This window comes from Chiloscyllium plagiosum, unplaced genomic scaffold, assembly GCF_037043375.1.
Source record: "Chiloscyllium plagiosum isolate Xiang-an unplaced genomic scaffold, Cpla_swu_hap1 HiC_scaffold_24, whole genome shotgun sequence".
Classification (NCBI taxonomy): domain Eukaryota; kingdom Metazoa; phylum Chordata; class Chondrichthyes; order Orectolobiformes; family Hemiscylliidae; genus Chiloscyllium; species Chiloscyllium plagiosum.
Window position 1 is genome coordinate 45,303,481 of NW_028270162.1, and position 20,049 is coordinate 45,323,529.

General features: G+C 43.4%; 1 protein-coding gene across 2 annotated transcripts in view; it reads left to right on the forward strand.

Annotated features, from left to right (window-relative positions):
* Positions 1–20,049, forward strand: part of znrf3 (zinc and ring finger 3) — a 250,490-nt gene that overhangs the window by 224,053 nt on the left and 6,388 nt on the right. Inside the window, exons 5-8 of one of the 2 annotated variants that reach the window (XM_043715903.2) lie at positions 2,480–2,590; positions 5,717–5,884; positions 7,466–7,568; positions 11,029–12,726. In XM_043715903.2, the coding sequence (XP_043571838.2) occupies positions 2,480–2,590; positions 5,717–5,884; positions 7,466–7,568; positions 11,029–12,726 (2,080 nt within the window). The remainder of the gene's footprint in view (positions 1–2,479; positions 2,591–5,716; positions 5,885–7,465; positions 7,569–11,028; positions 12,727–20,049) is intronic. The other variant, XM_043715904.2, reaches the window with a different exon arrangement.

Here is a 20,049-nt window from a genome sequence, read left to right on the forward strand (position 1 = left end):
GCTCCCTTAAAAGACAGTTGGGTTAACAATAGGTACTGACAATTATCACAGTAAGTATCCTATACATAGACGATCAAATGTACTATTAATTGATACATGCAGCTCTCCATGGGAATGGTATCTGTGGAATGTGATTCATTATAGTTGTCATGTAAGTTGTGACTTTAGATTGATATCCTGGAGTTTAGAGGAATTAGTTTGAGGATTTGGGGAACGAAATACATTCCTTTTCCATGTAATTAAAGAAAAAAATCAATGAAAATGAATTGGCAATTATTTTCTCATTCATTTAAAATCATATCATAACATACAATGAGGGCCATGCCATACGCTGTAAACAAGCCATCCTCTGTCTCTTCTTTATAAGAACAAGGAACACTTATTCCTGAAGGAAGTGCCTCTTTAATTAGACAACTCAATTGAGCAATTAGAGAAAATATATTTGCATATTCCATTATAAATAAGAATTGCCGTTAATTATAGTGATATCTGCCACCAAGCTAGTCTCGATAAAAGACACTGCTCTGTTGTAAGAGTTGACTGCTATGTTAGTTTTGCTGAAGTATACAGTGCTTTTGACCTAATTTTCTGATCCTTTCATGAAAAGATTTTTAAAAAACCCCTCCTCAATGATTTCTCCAGTTCTGCAGGGGTAAAGAATGGCACAGAAGAGTAACTGAAACATTAATTTGACGCTCTGTCTGCCAAACCTTGCTGCGAAATTAAAATGCATGCGGGTTGTCATGAAAGATGTGTTCATGATAGGAGAATGCCTTTGAAATGTGTTTCTCAGACTCATGAATAACTCTGACTGAAGCTTTACTATACAGTTAGGCCTCCACCTGCTGGCCAATGTGTTTCAAAGCTGAGCTGTCTCTTCATTATTCACCAAACTGTTCCATTGCTATGCTGAATTAAACATAATACTTTAATGTGTGATTAAGTTTACTCTTCAAATGTGCATTAATTAATATTCTTTTAGATTTGTAATTCAAGGCTGGAGTTTCTTTGTTTGTTTGAAGAGTTTGAAACCCAATTAATGAGCACTGCACAACTGATCCCTGCAATAGTACATTTTTAAGATGCAATGTTTGTTTCATTCAGTGGACCATCCTTGAAAAGATTGCTTTGTTGTATTACTCCCTGCTGAACAGCTGACTTGAACATTATCAGAGGATCATAATCTGAGAAATAGGTCTAATCGCATAATGAGTCTGTATAGTATGTTTCTGATCCAAATTCCCCTGCTCACCCCAACACCTTTAATTTTCCTCTTTTTTTTCAAAGATCTATCCAATTTCTTTTCAAAAGTTCGTAGATTCTGTGTCTGTAGAAAATTGTTGTACAAAATTCTGCCTACTAACCTATAGGGGGTGATTAGAACTCTTGATTTCAGAGAATTAATATGGGGCACACACCCCTGCCTAAGGAAGGCTCAATGGACCTGAAGCATTTGATTTCTGTCCACAGATGCTGCCAGACCTGCTGAGCTTTTCCAGCAATTTCTGTGTTTGTTTCTGGTTTTCAGCATCTGCAATTCTTTTTTGGTTTTTAATTTAATACGGGGCCCCTGGATTATCTGTCCAGTAATGTCATTATGTTACCAGCTGCTTTAGTTTCCCTTGATACTGCTCTGGACTATGTTAACGGTGAAGATCAATGGTCAAAGTTGCAAACTTTCTTGTTTGTTAGTGCTCCGATCCGTGCTACATTATACACTCACTAACTGGGCATAAAGGCATCATTTTTGGGAGCCATTTACTGAAGATTCAGTACTGCCATGCCATTTTCCAAAACTATTCCTCCCCTCGTGCATTAAGGAGAACATGACTCAATCCAAGATCCTGATAAATCCATATGCAATTTGAACAATTTGGATAAAGAAGTGATCTGATGGGCCTGTTCCCTGAGAAGTGATAGGAACCCTTGAGATAATTTTTAACTTCTCTATAATCAGAGTCACTACTTTCCTCAGTGACTAAATCTAATTCTGTTTTCGATGTAGGAAATTAAGGATTGACAAAATATTTACCGTTCTTATGGGATTGCATTTCATAGTTGTCATCAACCTGAAATATTAACTGTTTCTCTTTCCATAGATGCTACCAGACCTGCTGAGTATTTCAGTATTTTCTGTTCTTATTTCAGATTTCCCAGCATCTGCAGTATTTTGCTTTGCATAGGGGAATTTGATATCTGTATTGTCTCTCTCTCAATGTGCAGTGATGGTTACTGAGCTGCCACTACTGATGGTAGAGGGAATTAGAAATATCCACAGAAAGTATATTAGCACAGCATTAAAGGCCGATGCGATAGCAAAGGTGAGTGCATCTTTAGGACAACGCTGCTATTGTTTTGTGTCATCGTTATTGCAATATTTGTGGCTGATGCTGATCGATGTTTACAATATTATAGTTCTGTTAACAATAATGTGATTAACAGCAGCTATTAACATATCACTTCCCTTCTATCTTATCAGCAGCCCACAGAATACTTTGACATGGGGATTTTCCTGGCTTTCTTTGTGGTGGTATCTCTGGTCTGTCTGGTTCTACTCATTAAAATCAAACTCAAGCAACGCAGGAGTCAGGTAAGAGTTCTACATCATTTAAGCTCTCAGCTGATTGTATCAGTATGAATTATTTAACAACTTTGGAAACTTCCAAACCTGAATGGCCTCAACCTCTACCAACTCAAATGAGTTTGAACTTAGAAGGTCAAAAATGATTGGGCAATTCAGATTGAGCTACCCTATAATGTCTGTAAATATACTCCGCGAGACAGCGGAATTAGGAACTATCAACAAGTTAGACATGAAGCTGGAAAAATACTTGGAGAAAAAGGATCGAATGAAGTATGTGTGAGAGGGATACATTGATTTCAGACATGAATGTCAAAACAGACAAAATCAGACTAGCCATCCATCCTGCACTTCTGATATTTGTTTCTACTGATTTCAACAGAACTGAAATGTAGAAGAGATGTGTAAATGGGAGATGAGTCCATGTTATCCAATTTATGCTATTGCTACTAATTATAAAACAAAACTTTTCTTTCTGAACTTTGGTACTAGCACCAATCTTTTGATGTTTTTTGAAAATAAGATCCAAGAGTAGGTTTGGGAGGCCTTAGAATAGCTAAAATATTGACGATCACCTGATGAAGGAGCAGCGCTCCAAAAGCTAGTGCTTCCAAATAAACCTGTTGGGCTATAACCTGGTGTTGTGTGATTTTTAACTTTGTCCACCCCAGTCCAACACCGGCACCTCCAAATCATAAAATAATCATGAGCTGCGACTGCAGCATAAGAAGGGAGTTTTAACCTTTTGAAGAAACCTGTGCAGTTTTAGGTGTTTCTCTTCAGCTTAGATATCTTCTTCCCTTCCTGCATAACAGCTTGCTTTGCATGCTACAAAAGTAGCTTTATTGGAGTAAATGCATTTGCCTGGAGTGAGATTGATGTAGAAGACCTGTCTCTCAAGGAATCTTGTGTCATGCTGACATATGTGAACAGAAGAACTTCAGCCTGACTGTTGTATGGTATCCCTACAAGTACCTTCACTGTTTGTATCTACTGTTTGCATTTCCAATATAGCCCCTATACATCTTAATAAACACAGCTGACTCTAGGACTACATGCTAGGGTCTTCTCATTTTCACATTAAGTATCCAGGAGTGTGATACCTGCTGAGGTGAGACAGCCCACTGCACCTTCTAGCAATCAGTCAGCTGATTGGCTACCACCTGGCTTACTGCCAGGGGGCGTTGCTCACTTGGAGCTGCCATTTTTGGATTATCCAGTGCTTGATAGCTGTGTGGTAAAGGCCATGGCTATTGCCAGGAGGAAACAGCTCGATTTGACAGCAAGAGGACTGCCCCTAGAGGGCACGTCTGGATTGCCACAGGGCATGACTGGACTTCTAGGAGGATGGATCACCATCGAAACGCCGAGTTTTTGAGAGTTTCTAGGGTTGGAATTTCAGGGTGTATCAAAAGAGAGGGTGATGCAAAATGCACTAAGAGAGAAAAGGCATACGATTCTGTTACGCATGGTAAACCTCAGAGACCTTGCCCTGCTGTGACAGTGGTTTTCTTTGGTTTGAATCCTGATCGTTGAGATTTTCTGCACAAAGTGAAGCATTTGTTGTGAGGATTGAAGCACACGCACCTACATGGGCTTTGACTGATGCACTGTGCAGTTTGAAATTCAAAAGACTCGGTTAACCTTGAAACACCGATCTGAACCTCGTTTTAAAATAAACATGGGTGGATAGAAGAAATGCCATTAATTCCACGCGGGTATAATCGGGACAGGGGACTGTGACAAAACCAAATCAGGAGTACTCTCAGATTGTTCAGGGGATGTCCCAGTGAGTCACTAAAACCAGGTATGGCTCAGATTTGCTTGTCCCTGTATACTCAGTTACAGAACTTTAACCAGGGCAATGAAGAATGCCTCAGTTAACCTCTACATCCCTTGGTGAAATAGCTACTAATTGGCATTCAATGACTCCCTCTCTATTGCTGGAAGTGTAACTATGTGAACAGCCAGCAGTAAGACTTTGAATTGCAGTCTTGTGCCCCGTTGCTGAATAAGCGAATAATAATAACAAGGATAATAAACAACATTTATTGTTAAAGTTCATGTAGATTAATGGACACTTGGGGAAATTGACAGGGTTCCTATGGGACCATACACCAGCAAGACTGCAATTGGCAAGCATCTGATGCACGAGAGGATAGTTATATCGAAGTTAAAGCTGAGTTGTATACATGTGCTATAGTCAAGTAATCATGAGTATAAATATCTCATGAAGCCTAATAGAATATTGCCGGCATTGTTTAAATGGTAAGCTAGTTGAAACTAGCATAGGATAGCACCACAGCTGAGTGCAAGGACAAGGTGAAGTAGAGAGATTATGTAATGTTGACATTACTAGATTAAGAATCAAAGACCCACGTTTGTGCTCTCAGTCTCTCTACTTTATTAAAAATCACACAACACAAGGTTATAGTCCAACAGGTTTAATTGGGAGCACACTAGCTTTCAGAGCGACACTCCTTCATCAGGTGAATGTGGAGGGCTCGATCGTAACACAGAATATATAGCAAAAATTTGCAGTGTGATGTAACTGTGCTAAATATTCTGTGTTACGATCGAGTCCTCCGCAATCACCTGATGAAGGAGCGTCGCTCCGAAAGCTAGTGTGCTTCCAATTAAACCTGTTGGACTATAACCTGGTGTTGTGTGAGTTTTAACTTTGTACTCCCCAGTCCAACACCGGCATCTCCGAATCATCTCTACTTTATTAATGGTGAGTGTAAGAGTATTATTGATTGATGCAAAACAAAACCCTCATTTGGTTCAAGATGATCCTTTTCTGGTGTGGTCAACATCTGCCTCTTGATCCACAGTAATGCAGACTATATTCACTCTCATCTGAAATGACCTGGCAAGCCAGTTAGCTCAAGGGCAATGAGGGATGGGCATCAATTGCTCGCCTTGTTGATAATGCCACATTCCATCAAAGAACACTTTTAAAAAAATAACATTGAAGTGGTAATGGTTAGAGCTTGGTGTTTTAGAGTCTGTAGGAGCATTAGAAGATTAAGGCTTTGAGGAATTTTGTTATGTTTTCTGTTTCTCATAATAAAGATGTCTGTAACCAAAGTTTGGCTGGAGTGAGTTACTTAGGAGTTTTCTGTCCTGCTGCAGAGCTCAATGAATAGAATGGCAGTACAAGCCCTGGAGAAGATGGAGACAAGAAAATTCAAATCCAAGAGCAAAGCTCCGAGAGAAGGCAGCTGTGCTGCTTCAGACACACTCAGTAGCAGTTCCACATCAGACTGCGCTATCTGCTTGGAGAGATACGTCGATGGGGAGGTGGATAATGTTTCTTTTATTTGGAAGCTGGCTTCAGTTTGATTGACAGCGTTTACAAAACAATGTGATTATTTCGAATTTTTCAGAACCACAATCGACTCAGTTAGCATCAAAGTTTTACGGAAATAAAATTTTGTGCGGACTTTTCATTTTGATCAGAAATAGTAAATCCCCAATTTTCATTGATCTGCCAGAAAATTCTAGAACGTTAGAGAGCCTTAACTGTTCTCTTTAATAATAGAAAAGACTTAATTCATGTGAATCAGGCTTCACTTTCAATTGTGTTGGACTATGTCTACTGCCTAATTTGCCAGTGAGTGTCCCATGGAACAAAGGCAATATTGCATTATGGTTATGGATGGATTGTTAATGTCGTATTTGGGACTGTGTACCATGCTTTTTGCAAGCAATATAATTTGAGAATCAATATTCTCTCTACAATTACAACATTTGTGTACAAGTCAGTGCAGCCAGTGAGAGAAGTTTTCCATCTTGGATCAGAATGTCAGTGCTGGGATTAGCCAGTAGTGTCTGTGTGACAGGGCTGCAGGAGAAGAGGGAACACTGTGTAGGGGAGAACAGAGTAAGATGAATCATGTGCATTGTAGAAATGAAAAGCAAACCAGGTGAGGGCCTTCGGCCATTTTCTTCCTGAGATGTGAAGCAAAGGGAAATGCATTCACTTGAAGCCAGCAAAACAAAAATGAAGTTTGAAGCCTGTACACCAGATGGCAGTTTTGAGAGTTAAATAAAGAGGAAACAAAGTGAGATGGGAAGACATTGAGACGAGGTCAGTCAATATGGATGTGCAGCTATAAGAGTATTTGAATATAGAGTATGATCTGTGACCGAGAAAGTTGGCCATCCAAGAATCTTGTCAGTTATTGAACTCAGAGTGAAGTGGTGCCTGTGGTATCTTCTCAGTGTGGGAAAGGGATGGTAAGGGCAAGGCACAAGTGTTTGTTACCTGCCTTTCTTTTGCCTGAGCAGGGGGACTGAAGTTAACCAGGATGTGATTCAAATGTACTCTTTTCTTGAAGAGGTACTCTGACCTATCGATTCCATTTCTTTCTCTTGAAATATAATTGGACTTCATCCTAGAGATTCCTTCCACAAGCAGCATTTAGTGCTGACCTTTTTTGTTCTCAGTTTGTAGAGAAGGCAAAAAGCTCTGTCCATTTGTACTTCAACGCAAGTACTTTGTAATGTCCTGTACAGGTGATTAGAAGTACTTTTTAATTTCCATTTATGTTGCTTAAATTCTGTGAACAGTTTTATCAGTGAATGGGTAATAGCTCCCAACCCTGTTAGTCAAACATGGTTTTTCTTTCAATGAATGAATGGTGATTTGCTGTCTCTGGTATTTTACAGTGGATAATACAATATTAGTGAGTTTTGAGAAGATTTGAAAACAAACCTTCCAGCTCAATGAGCTAACTTAAATGCTTATAATACAGTAATATTCTTTATTTAACTCACTGCATTTTTGAATAGCTTTGCTACATTCTTTTAGCACATTCGGGATCTTCTGCTTGAAAATGTTGCAGCCCCTTTTCTAAGCGCTGACCCTCTTGTTGACAGGAGCTGCGAGTCATTCCATGCACACACCGTTTTCACAAGAAATGTGTGGACCCCTGGCTCCTCCAGCATCATACATGTCCGCACTGCAGGCACAACATCATCGGTAAGTCCACCCTCACCAAGCCCAGGAGAGCCTCCTAGCCTTTTTCCTGCTGGTCAGGCGATGGCACTCTTACCTATTTTAGCTGTTGAGTTTTGAATTTGAGAAAATAAAGAGGGCAAGGACCTGCCAGGTGGTGGGGGTTGGGTAACAGTGGAGCAACGTGTCTAATAAGAATCTCTTGTGACATAGCTCCACATAGGCTGGTATCCATCACCAAGTTTCCCTATATTTACATGTGAACAGCCCTTGACATTAGATTAGATTCTCTCAGCGTGGAAACAGGCCCTTCAGTCCAACAAGTCCACACCGACCCTCCGAAGAGTAACCCACCCAGACCCATTTCCCTCTGATTCTGGGCAATTTAGAATGACCATTTCACCTGACCTGCACATCTTTGCACTGCCTCATTCAGAGTCAGATGCCAAAGTGTCAGTATCTCTGACATTCACCCTTTATATCAGTCAGCCAGGGCTCCCTGATTGGAGCAGATTGGCGCCGTTAATCCGGGAATTCATATTCTATGAGGTCCAGCGGAATGATCTCCTTACAATCACTACATCTTGCTCTGGTCCTGGAATCCATTTTGGGGTTGGATTAGTTCATGCTGGGTGGGGAACATCCACGGGTCTATGGAATCCATTTTGGGCTTGGTGATCTGACAGACATTTGAAATACGAAGGGTGCAGCCAGTGTAGAGGATGTGACTTTGAGAGGCAGATTTGGTATGGGGCTGGGGGTACTTGGAGCGTGCTTTGTGTCCCTGTCCAGTGCCCCACCTCTGGGGATGCAGAATTGAGCCAGAGGCCGTTTATAGACTGGTGCATCTGATCTGTTCAGGAAAACAGCTCCCAAGGATCTGGGTGGGGTTCTAATGGCTGAGTGCACTCCCAGGCTAGAAGAGACATGCATGACTTTGTTTGGGCTGGTTGGATGTTCCACTCCCTACGGGGTCATCAGGAACTCCCATTGAAGGCAGGGAACAGGCATATCACAGTCTGAGTGTAACTTGTGACCCTTAAGATAGAGTTAACGGAGCCGTGGTGTCTGAATGCTGGGATTGGAAATGCATCAGCCGCAGTCGTCTTTGCACACACTAAACAGGATCACCAGCAATTACATTGTTACGGTGCTATTGGCTCACCACAGTCACTTCAAAAATACTAATTCCTGATAAAAGACACCGTTTAAATAAATGTTATCTAATTTCGAGAGGGCATAAACTGACAAGGCAGCCTAATAACTTGATGATTCAGCAAGTATGGCATGTCTCTCTTTATTCAGCTGGACATATGAGGTTGTGATTAGTTCACACTGGGTGGGGAACATTCACGGGTCTGAACGGAATCCCTCATCCTTTACTGACACTGATTGCGAAGCTTTCCATTCTCCTACAATGCACTTGACACATAAGTAACCAAAATATTTAAGTTGGTTGGAATGAGAAAAGGGAAATTTGCACAGTCCTGAACTGGCCAGTTGATATCTCTCCAGGATTCCCACAAAAAAGGTTCAGTCAGCGACAAATGTCACCAATAAACATAAAATAACCCAGTCTTTGTTCCTCATCCATCTATATTCATGTATTTTATTCTGGAATTTTAGACCATTTTCCAGAGAAGGATTTTGGGAAAAGGGCACATTTGAAATGGAGAGCTTTTGGATTGAAGCCTATTGGCGTGGTTTTTTTATTCTTATGATGCTACTGGTCTGCTGCCCAAGAACCAATTCATTAGCTTCTCTCAGCAGTCAATTCATATCTCTGGCCCGTTGTGTAGGAAAGTTTCTGTTCATTACAGATCATTAACTGGAGATATATGAAAACACGAGACGTGGCCTGGCTGCCAAACTGGGACTCTGGCGGAGGTTGCGAGGGGCGGTTTCAGTGCAGAACATTACCCCGGCAAACTTTGGCTGGCTTCAGAAGGAGATTGGAGAGTAGAATAAAGTGGTTGAAAGTTACTTTGCTTTAGTTAGTTAAGGTGACTCACCCTCATGGGGGAAGCACAGTGTGGTGGCTATTTCTTATTGTCACTGGAGGACAAATTGAGGTGATTCAGATCCACTGAAGTTCATTATAACTGTGTAGTTTACTGTCAATGAAAGCAGCTCAACTGGTCTCCTCTCACCAAGTGTTTTATTAGCCCTGCTTTCGAAGAGATCAGAGCAGACATTTAGTGGAAGCCCAGAAGATAGAGTTCTGGTCACAGGATTAGTACAAATGAATGCTGGGCTACCCAAGCTTATAGTCAAGCACTGAGCATGCCACTAATCATAAGACACTCGAGTGCAATGTATTTTGGATAGTAGTGCACCCAGAGTGAATTAGCCCCTGGGTTTCCTCCTATCTGATTTTCTTGTCAGTATTGTAGCATTTTAAAATGATCAGGTCATACAAAGGTGCAACAGATTCAGTGAGGCAACCAACTTGTTCTAGTTAGTACTGGTTCAAGGGGAACTGTTGGCCAGGATATTTGATCTTTGTTTAATGTCTATGCTGAGAAACAATGGTGCAGCATTCCCTCAACATTGCACGCCAACCTGAATGAGTTCCAGGGGGTCGATCAGTGGCATTGTTGGGCTTGGAAATGGGCCAGCATGGAGTGGGGGTGGTCAGCATTCTAAATGTGCTGCCACTGACACATAGACAGAGAGGAGTGAAAGTGACCCCATCACTCTACAGTTTCGTGCTTCAAGACCAGCAGAAGTCTTGAGTCCAGAAACCACTTGTCCCTCACCACATCTCAAAATTAAGATTTTAAGATACTGAATTGTAACCGGGAAGAGATTGGTCAGCTCAGTTAGCTGGATGGCTGCCTTTCAGCACAGCGTGGGTTCAATTCCCACCTTCTCAAACCTGCCCCTCACCTGAGGAGGCTAAGCCACTACCAATCACCTCTTTCAAATGAGAACGCAGCCCTGTAGTCCAGTAGGACTAGGACAGTTTTACGTACAATAGCAACATGCTATTGAGACCTAAGGGCAATATAAAGGAGGAGGTAATGATCTAGTGGTATTATCACTGGACTATTAATCCAGAAACTTAGGTAATGTTCTGGGAACCTGGGTTCAAATCCCAACAAGGCAGATTGTGGAATTTGAATTCAATTAAAAAACAGTCTGGAATTAAGAGACTAATGATGACCATGAATCCTTGTCAATTATCGGAAAACATATATCTGGTTCAGTAATGTCCTTTAGAGAGGCAAATTGCCATTCCTACCTGGTCTGGCCTATCTGTGACTCCAGACCAATGTGGTTGACTCTTAACTGCCCTCTGGCAATTAGAAATGGGCTAAATGATGCCCTTATCCTGTAAATCAATGAGAAAACAAAAAGAAAACCAGGATACAACTGATAAGAAGTAGCCATATGCTCAGTCGATGTTAACAGGATGCAGCTTTGACACTGAAATCTGTAACAGTATGAAACATTGCTTACCACTGCCACTTTCTCTCCACAGAGCGAAAGAAGGAAAGCAATGGCCCCATTTGCATGGAAGCTGAGAGCCAAGGCCGCAGCAGGCAGCGAGTGGTGCTTCCTGTCCACTACCCTGGGCGTGTTCACAGGACCAGCCAGCTGACCACGTACCCCACCAGGACCAGCATGGACCCACGTGGAAATCCTGTCACTGTGCTAACAGTGGACCAGCACAGTGACCAGGGCCTATACCCCGCAGCACAGTCAAGCTCCTATGTCAGGAGTTACCCGCCCGTCCACAGCCTGAGCACTCATCATTGTAACTTGGAACATCGGGCCTATCCTCAGGCCCACGGCCTCAGGAGGCCAAAATTTAGTGGGCGGAGCTACTCGAGGGCAGCTTGCTTTTCCCAATATGAAACCATGTATCAACATTACTACATTCAAGGACTCAGCTATCCCCAGACAGAATCTCAGGCGGGGATTGTTAATCACAAGGGGGCCTCCCGTGCATTTCAGTCCAGTGGGAGCATGCTGTATCCCACTGTGGTTCACATTCCACCATCCTCCCAGCTGGACGGAGGCAGCACCTCAAGCTTCAGCTGCTACCACGGTCACCGATCAGTCTGCAGCGGTTACCTGGCAGACTGCCCCGGCAGTGACAGCAGTAGCAGTAGTAGTAGTAGCTCGAGGCAGTGCCACTGTTCCTCCAGTGACTCCATGTTGGACTGCACCGAGGTCAGCAACCAGGGCGTCTACGGCAGCTGTTCAACCTTCCGCAGCTCCCTGAGCAGCGACTACGACCCCTACGTCTATCGTAGCCGCAGCCCCTGCCGGGCCCTGGACTCGGCTTCAGGCAGGGGAGGGCGCCCCTTGACCCCGGGCCCTCAGGAGGATGAGCTGCCGGCCTACAGCTGCCCGTCACCCGGTGGCGAAGGCAGGCTGCTCCAGGCCCCATCGCCGGGAGACCAGCTGTCAAACTGCAGCATGGACATGAACTACAGCAGCCATTCCTCACTGGAGTACAGGGATTCGAACGCTTCTACCTCAGAAGGTAGGCCCGACTGCTCCTCTGGGTCTACTGTGGACAGTACGCAGAGCTGGTGTGGGCCGGAGGTGGCTGGGGCAGCCGCCTCTCAGCAGGCCTGTGCTCGTTGTTTCGGCGAAACCAATCCTCTAGACTGCAAGGGGGCCGAGGACTGGCGAGGAGAGGGTCACTGCTTCTCACTGCTGAGCGGGCGGCGCTGTGACGAGTGTGGGACGAGCGCGGATTCTCGGGCTGCGTCACAGAGTTTGTACAGTGTTCCCCACACGGGCCCCTCGTGCCGGACCGAGGCGGGCAATTACGAGGGCCTGCCCTGTTGTTTCTATGAGGAGAAACGGGCGCGACGTGGCGGCCATTTTGCCGAGGACTATGCAGTCAGTGTGCAGTACACCCTGGCTGACGAGTCGCCGCACGACTACTACCCAGCCTCCTCCTCCTCCATCTCCGCCAACCTCCCCGGCCTCTGCGAGCTGAGCCAGCGCATTCCCATAATCCCCGAGGACACAGACGGCGACACAGCCACGTCTCAGGATTGCGAGGCCACCAAGCTCTGCAGGCCGGGGGCTGCGCCCTTGGAGCCGGAGAGAACACGGAGAGCCAGCCTGCCCCCTCTCACAGGCCTGCCTGACCAAGAGGCCGCCTTTCAGAACATTTGCTCCGGGCTGCACGAGTCTACCATGAGAGGTCATTCAGCAGGTAAGCCTTGGAATCCAACAAACGCAAGGCTAAGGCACTCAGCCCTTTGAGCCTGCTCTCCCATTCAATAAGATCTTGGCTAATCCGATTTTTACTCCAACTCTGCATTCTTGTATATAGGGCAACCTCGTTTATCTAAATGACATGGACGGGGAGTGTTTTGTTCGGGTAAAAAATGTTCGGATAACACAGTTTACCCAAGCATCGGGACCTTGAGATCTTGTTTGGATAATCCAAAATTTGGATAATTGATGTTCAGATAACAGAGGTTGTACTCGACCTTCAATAATCCCCTTTGTAACCAAGAATCTAATTACCTCTGCCTTAAAAATATTTAAAGATTCTGAAACCAGTGCCTTTTGAGGAAGGGAATTCCAAAGAGAGTTTGGACTCCTGAGAGAAAAGAGAGTTTGCTCATCTCTGTTTTAAATGTGTGCTTGCTTCTTCATTTTAAACAATGCTTAAGCTGAGTATTTTGAAACAGTGATTAAACCGATGGGTGGCGATGCCCAGGGGCGTGGGGCTGAACCTCCACCGACTCAGGCTGACCCCAGAATCCTTTCAAAATGTCAGGATACCTGCATCTGGAAATCCAGCGTCCATTTTCCAGCAGACCATAGTGTTACCATTGGGGTATAAGACCATAAGATATAGGAGCAAAATTAGGCCGTCTGGTCTGCCATTCTCCTACCTCTCCCTGAAACCCTTGATCCCCTGACTAACCAAGAACTTCTCTATCTCTGTCTTAAATACACTGTCAATAAGGTGTGGGGCTGGAAAAAGCACAGCAGGTCAATCGGCATCAGAGGAGCTGGGGAGATGATATTTCAGGTCAGGACCCTCTGATCTGAAACATTGACTCTCCTGCTCCTCAGAAGCTGCCTGACTTCCACCTCCACACTTTATCGGCTCTGACTTTCCAGCAACAGCAGTCTGCACTATCTCCAAATGTCTTCAATACACTCAATGATTGGCTGCTGTGACAATGAGTTCCGCAGATTCACCTCCCTCTGGCTGGAGAAATTCCTCCTTGTCTAATGGGAGGTTGGAGGGTTGAATCACACTGACGAGAAACCTGAACTCAATGGGGCTATTTGAAATTCGCACTGAATTCAGGCATTTTTACTATTCCAAGGAGCTTAATCCGAGATGCAGGAATCAAATGTTTATGGAGCAAGTGTAAGTGCTCACCGGGGGAGCGCGGATAATTTATATTAACAGTTAAAACGTTGGAAGCAAGTCTGTGAGTGCAGGTTCACAGTTGATTTGAGACCACCACCACTCCTTCCCTCCCACTCCACAACCTACCTATCAGAAAGGTTACAGATATGAGGCATGGGGGTTTATTCCTAGGGCTCATGAGTTTTGGAATGTTTCTTAAGGGTGCAGACTGGTTTGGATTACAGGCCTTCATCCTGTGTCCCAACCTGGCTCAGCTCCATGCTGGAATGGATAGAATCCAATCCCCTGCAGATGAGTCAGGCCATCTTTTGAAAGAGTCAAAGCTCACGGCACACCAGAACTGTCATCAGAACCTTAGTGTGGGTGAGGGAATCTTTTCAGATGTTTGTGTGCCCCCATTCTAAGTATCCCACTCCCACATCCCATAATGCGTTATTGTCAGAGAGCCAAGTGATTAGACTGCTTGAAACAGCTAAGCCCCAAGGAAAGCTCTGGCTCCATGATCCCTTTTGTCAATTTCACAATGTGCTCAACTGCTTGCAGTTTCTGTTGTTACTACTTTAAAGGGTCTGGATAATTAACAGTTTTATTTGCCTACCCGTAGCAATGGGATTTTGTTTTAAAGAAATGGAAAGTGATAGGTGAATAAATGACTCATAATTATTGTATTGCATCCTGTTGTCAGTATATGGAGCATTGGTTCTATCCAATGTATGGTGGCTGAATGGGCAAGGAAGTGACATAGCTTAGGGTATGGGGTGCCTGAAGTTCCCTGGGAGTTGTTTAGGGATAGAGCTAGATGTGGCAGACTATAAGAAGCCACGGAGAGTGGATAGAAGGGCACAAGATGGTATGGTGAGTCTGAAGTGTGAGGGGCTTAGCGGCCTTTTTTCATTATAACTGAGGTGCAATTCCAAAGCACCTTTGTGTGCCTTTTAAACGCCCTACCTGAGCACCCAACAGCATGGCTGCCCTGAAATGTACTCCAGGGTCGGCTGACCCAACCATGACCTGCATTTGCCAACAACACCGTGTTACTCTCAACCACCCACAAAGAGAGCCCCACCTTTTCAGGCTTTGTTACGGGTCGGCAAAGCTGGGAATTTTCCCGACTCACACTCCCTGTTTCGAGGATGAAAATGCAGGTTGTCATTCCTGTCGGAAAATGATAAGAGACTGCAGGGGTGAGTTAGTAGAGGTTTCATAAAATCATGGAAGGTTTTAAATGGACTTGGTACGGAGGAAATGTTTCCGGTTGTAGGGAAGAGCAAAACAAGAGTTTATTGATGTACGGTAGTCACCAAGAATCTGTATAGGAAATTCAGAAGGAACACTTTTACCCAGATGATAATGAAACAGTGAACTCACTAACAAACTGGAAAGGCATTCAAGGGGGAGACCTATAAGCACAAGTGGGAGAAGGAATCAAGGGTTACATTGACAGAATATGATGAGGGAAAATGGGCAAAGGTTCAAGTTGAGCACTAATGCTGGAATATACCATGAGGGCTGAACAGCCTGTTTATACGCCATATATTCTTTGAAATATATGCATCTTCCTTCCCAAATCTCTGATGGTAATCCGTGTTGACCACAAATTTTAACTTTCCCTTTTCTTCTTTTTGCCCAGTCGAGAGGATTGGGTTGCATGAGATGTGGTGGCGTCAAAATGAGGCAACCCTGTTCTGTTCCATTTTAATTATTTCAAACTTGGGGGGGGGGGCATGACGTTTCCAAGAGTAACATTTATCTACGTTGTCTAAACTCAAGTTGCAAAAAGCTACATGACTGCTCAATCTCTCACTATATTGGGTTAATATTCAGAGCTGATTTTGAGGTAATTGCAGCATTCAGGGGCCTATTTTAGCTTACCAATGCCATGAGACAACTTTGCTACTTTCCTAAATTGTTAAGCAGCCCAATTGTGACATTAAGTGGTTAAACAAGCTCTTTGGAGTCATGATACTTGGTAGCACTGTCCAGAACATCACAGGAAAACTGCAAGGTCACAATCAATCTTCAGCTTGCATCTGTGTGTTGTCCATCCACTTCAATCTTTGGGAAAAGGGGAAGCTTTGCATTAAATGTTCCATTTTCCTCTCACCTCTCCCCACCTGTGAGGGCTCTGATGTGTTTTCTTGATGGTAATAATAAACGGGAACTGTGTTGCTTTGCCTAAAGGATCATTCTTCAGGCCTCAGTTGTCAGGTTTGTCCACTGCCAAGAGCATTGGTGCTGAACTTAACCCTGCACTAGCCAAATTCTTGTAATTAATTTAATCAACCTGTTATGGCACACTTCCAAGGCAGGTAGGGCTAGAATCCAGAGGTAGATCCACTGTCCCACAAGATGCTCACCTAATCCATGTATCACATTTAGGATTTGGAATTGAAGATCACATTTCCATCTTAGATCTAGAGGTACAATTGATTGACTGAGATTCACTAACTGAGGATTGTCAGATTCTGTTACAATGCAATGAGCTTAGGAGCCACTGTCTACTTGGATCCTCGGAGATGGACAGGTGTGAGCTTGTAGTGTGCAATCATTTGACACTTGCCTCGAACTTGCAGACATCCTCGTTTCATGGCATTACATTTTCTTCTGCATTGCCAAACGGTGGGAAGTATTTATACTAGACTGAAGCTTTTAGAGCTCATCTTTTGAAATGTAATTCTGCAAATCTGGCCTTTTATGGCTTAACATTGGGAAATGGTGATGAAAGGCGGCTGGATTGTCATTGAAACTTACCTCATTCACTAAAGTCCTTGGGGAAGTGAAGTTGCTGCCCCTCCTTTCAGTTCAACCCTTCTGTGGTTGACTCTCAAGAGCCTCGTAGAGGGATGTGCAAAAAAAAAGCCCCTTTCCAGTGTCACCCATATAGCAACAACAAAGTATTGAAAGGTTGGTGTGATGTGGTAGGGTAGGATATTGTGACTACAGGGTATGGTGAAACGTTTGTCAAGAAGTCATTCTTTAAACAGTGATAAATGCACGAGTAGACTTTATGATGGACTAGAGGAGGCAAATGCTGTGGAATCATTGAGGAAGCAGTTGGTTGTTACAAGAATATGGGTAATAGAGGAGGAAAGTGGTGAATAGATCTACAATTGTATTTCTGAACAAAGCGATTGAATGGGTTGAGTGCTCTTTTAATCGAGATCACCATCCTTTCAGTGTTGCCACCTTGGTTTGAATCTGACCAATACAATTGAAAAAAAATTACTCACTTTGTCTGTCTTCTACACACAAAATAATCGGTGTTAACCTAATTTCCTTAGCATTCCATCTCTCAAAATTATCCAATAATTCAGAAGCTTAGTTCTTGCACATCAACTGGGCAAGAAATGGAGAATCAGCATAGCAATAGCGTGTGACTGGTGAAGATATATTGGCGTGTGGCTTGGAAAGATCCTGTATTGCCCCTTGCACACTGTGAACCTTATGCTCATTTCCATGTCAGTGACCTCCCTTATCCTGCCTACCAAGCTCAGTATTTTTAAAAATGAGAAATGGTGTTGTTATGACATTTTCCTGTAAAAAAAAGATAAAGCACTGTGAGGGAGGTGATATTCTTTATCAAAGACTGTACATCAATCATTCTCAGCCTGCTCTGCTTCAAGCTGAGAGTTAACATTTCTAAGTGCTTTTGCCTCTTAAACCTGAATGTTTCCAAAACAGGGAGTCCAGCCAGAACACCAGCCAAAAGTGTCATTGTGGTTCACTGGCCCTAGTTTTAAAAGGAGTGCAGGAGTCCGCACTGATCCTGAGGAGGGTCATGATCCTGGTGAATTTTGGAAGAATCAGGCCACGTAGAGCTGAGCCTAACGACTAGACCTCCTTTCCTTAAATTCAGTCCGACTCCCACTTGAACCAGATCAGATTCCCTAACAGGAAGATCAGGACACAGCAGAAGGCAGAGATTGGGTTGGGGGGTGGTGGTTAGAGGAGGTGGTGCTCCTCGCATACCCTGGGCCAAGTTTCCACTCGCCTTTCTGTGGGAAAGCTTTGGTCTCCTTATCTGAGGAAGGATGTCTGACTGTGGAAGGGATCCAACAATGATTATACAGACCGATTCCTGGGATGGCTGGACTGACACATGAAGAGAGACTGAATCGGTTAGGAATATATTATAAGAATGAGAGGGGGGATTTTGTAGAAACTAAACTGGGAACATCCTTCCTGTGTTTACCCTCTGACCAGGGAATCCAGAACCAGGGGGTCACAGTTTACTGATGCAGGTTAAGCTATTGAGGAATGCTATGAAGAGAAGGGTCTTCATCCAGGGAATAGTGAGCTTGTGGAATTCACTTCCACAGAAGGCAATTGAGGCCAGAGCATTGAATGTTTTCAAGAAGGAGTTCAATATAGTTCTTGGGGTTAAAGAGATCAAAGGTTATGGGGAGAAAGTGGAAACGGGTTCCTGGAGTTTATGATCAGCCATGATCACACTGAATGGCAGATCAGACTCAAAGAGCTTACTCCTACTCCAGTTTTCGACGTAAAGTGTTAAAATTGGGAGCTTTATTAGTTAATTTTTGAAATTATTCTTCATAACCCTGTGAATAGGATATCTTTGTGAAACACGCAACAGAATTCAAATTAAATCTTTATGGTGTAATGGTTTCACACGAGCTGACAGCAGTTGAGTTCTTCATTGAACTGAATATTCTTCAGGTGTGATCCAGGAGAGCGAATGGTGCCAGGCTGCTGTACCACAAAGCGATGACACCTAGAATTTCTACCAAGGCCCACAGAGATAGCCAACAGGAAAACTGATACTCTTCAACTCCCTAAACAATGAGCACCCAATCCCAGCCAATGCCTGAAATGAGGAAGCTTATTATTTAAGAACCCACTTGAGAGTCCCCAACTGATAGTGTGAATGGGATCAAATCATGAAGACAGGGGTGGGGGCGAGATTGAATTTTAGTTTGAGAAAATTGTTTCTGACAGTAGGCATTTGAGGGAGGTTATCCAAGTGGAAATTCCAGTTCTTAATCTTTCCCCAAGTGGCTTATTGCACAACTTATTTTATGGGGATGTTCTTCAAACCTCGACTCTTCATGATGAAAGTGTCTAGGCTCGCCTGGTGACCAAAGGGTGGTGTGACTCAAAGTACAGGTGAAGGGAATCATCCTCCAGACCTTGAGTGCACCATCCAATGGAGTCGCATCAATGGAAACCAATGAATTACACAGACAATTATGCTGTTAAAATTAGCAAAGCAGATAAGATTGATTTACTGCATCAAATATTACTCTGTGCCTACCAAGTTCTTCATGAAATACAGTTTGAAGCAAGTTTATATGTTCCCTATGTTAAGTGACTACACTTCAAAAGCAATGTATTGGCTGCAAAAATGCTCTGCAACATTTAAACCAGAAGGTTTCCTTTGGCCTCAAGCAGCATAAAAACCAGTTCAAAGAGTAACAGCAGCTAGAATAATATCAGTGAATTAACCGAGAATATGTGCAGCATCTCTTAAGATTCCAGCACCTGCTATTTTTAAGTCCTCATAAAAAACAACTTGAAACCCACAATACACTTCACTTTTTAATTTACTGCTGTCTAGACACATTAGGACCCTTGGTATAAAGCAGATCTATAGTACACTTTCTGTGAACCTACTCAGCAACCAGGGTTAGATTTAAGGCTTGGCAGAATGTGAAAGAGAACTTGAGAGCTGAAACGATGTTGCCTTTTAAGCTGATAAGATGATCCTGAAGCCTAACATCAATAGAACCTAAAATGTCCTTATTTTCAACACATTCTGTTGGTTAGCACCAAAGCTGCAATATAAAACCATGATTGTATGTTTCAACTGCAGCATGTATTTGACATGTATATTTAATTAATACCTTTCATTTATTCAAAGTTAATGATTTTCTTTCCCTTATTTGTTCCTGGAATTTGGAAGACTGGTTAAGCTGTGTTGATTGTCCAGTCTTAGTTACACTGAATCTATTGCCATTTACATAGTAATGCAAGGGGTTGGTTAGCTCAATTGGCTGGACAGCTGGTTTGCAATGTAGAGTGATACAAGCAGCATGGGTTCAATTCCTGCTTTGGCTGAGGGTAAAGGGTTCTCTCCCCTCACCTGAGGTGTAGTGGCCTTTAGGTTAAACTCATCACCTGTCA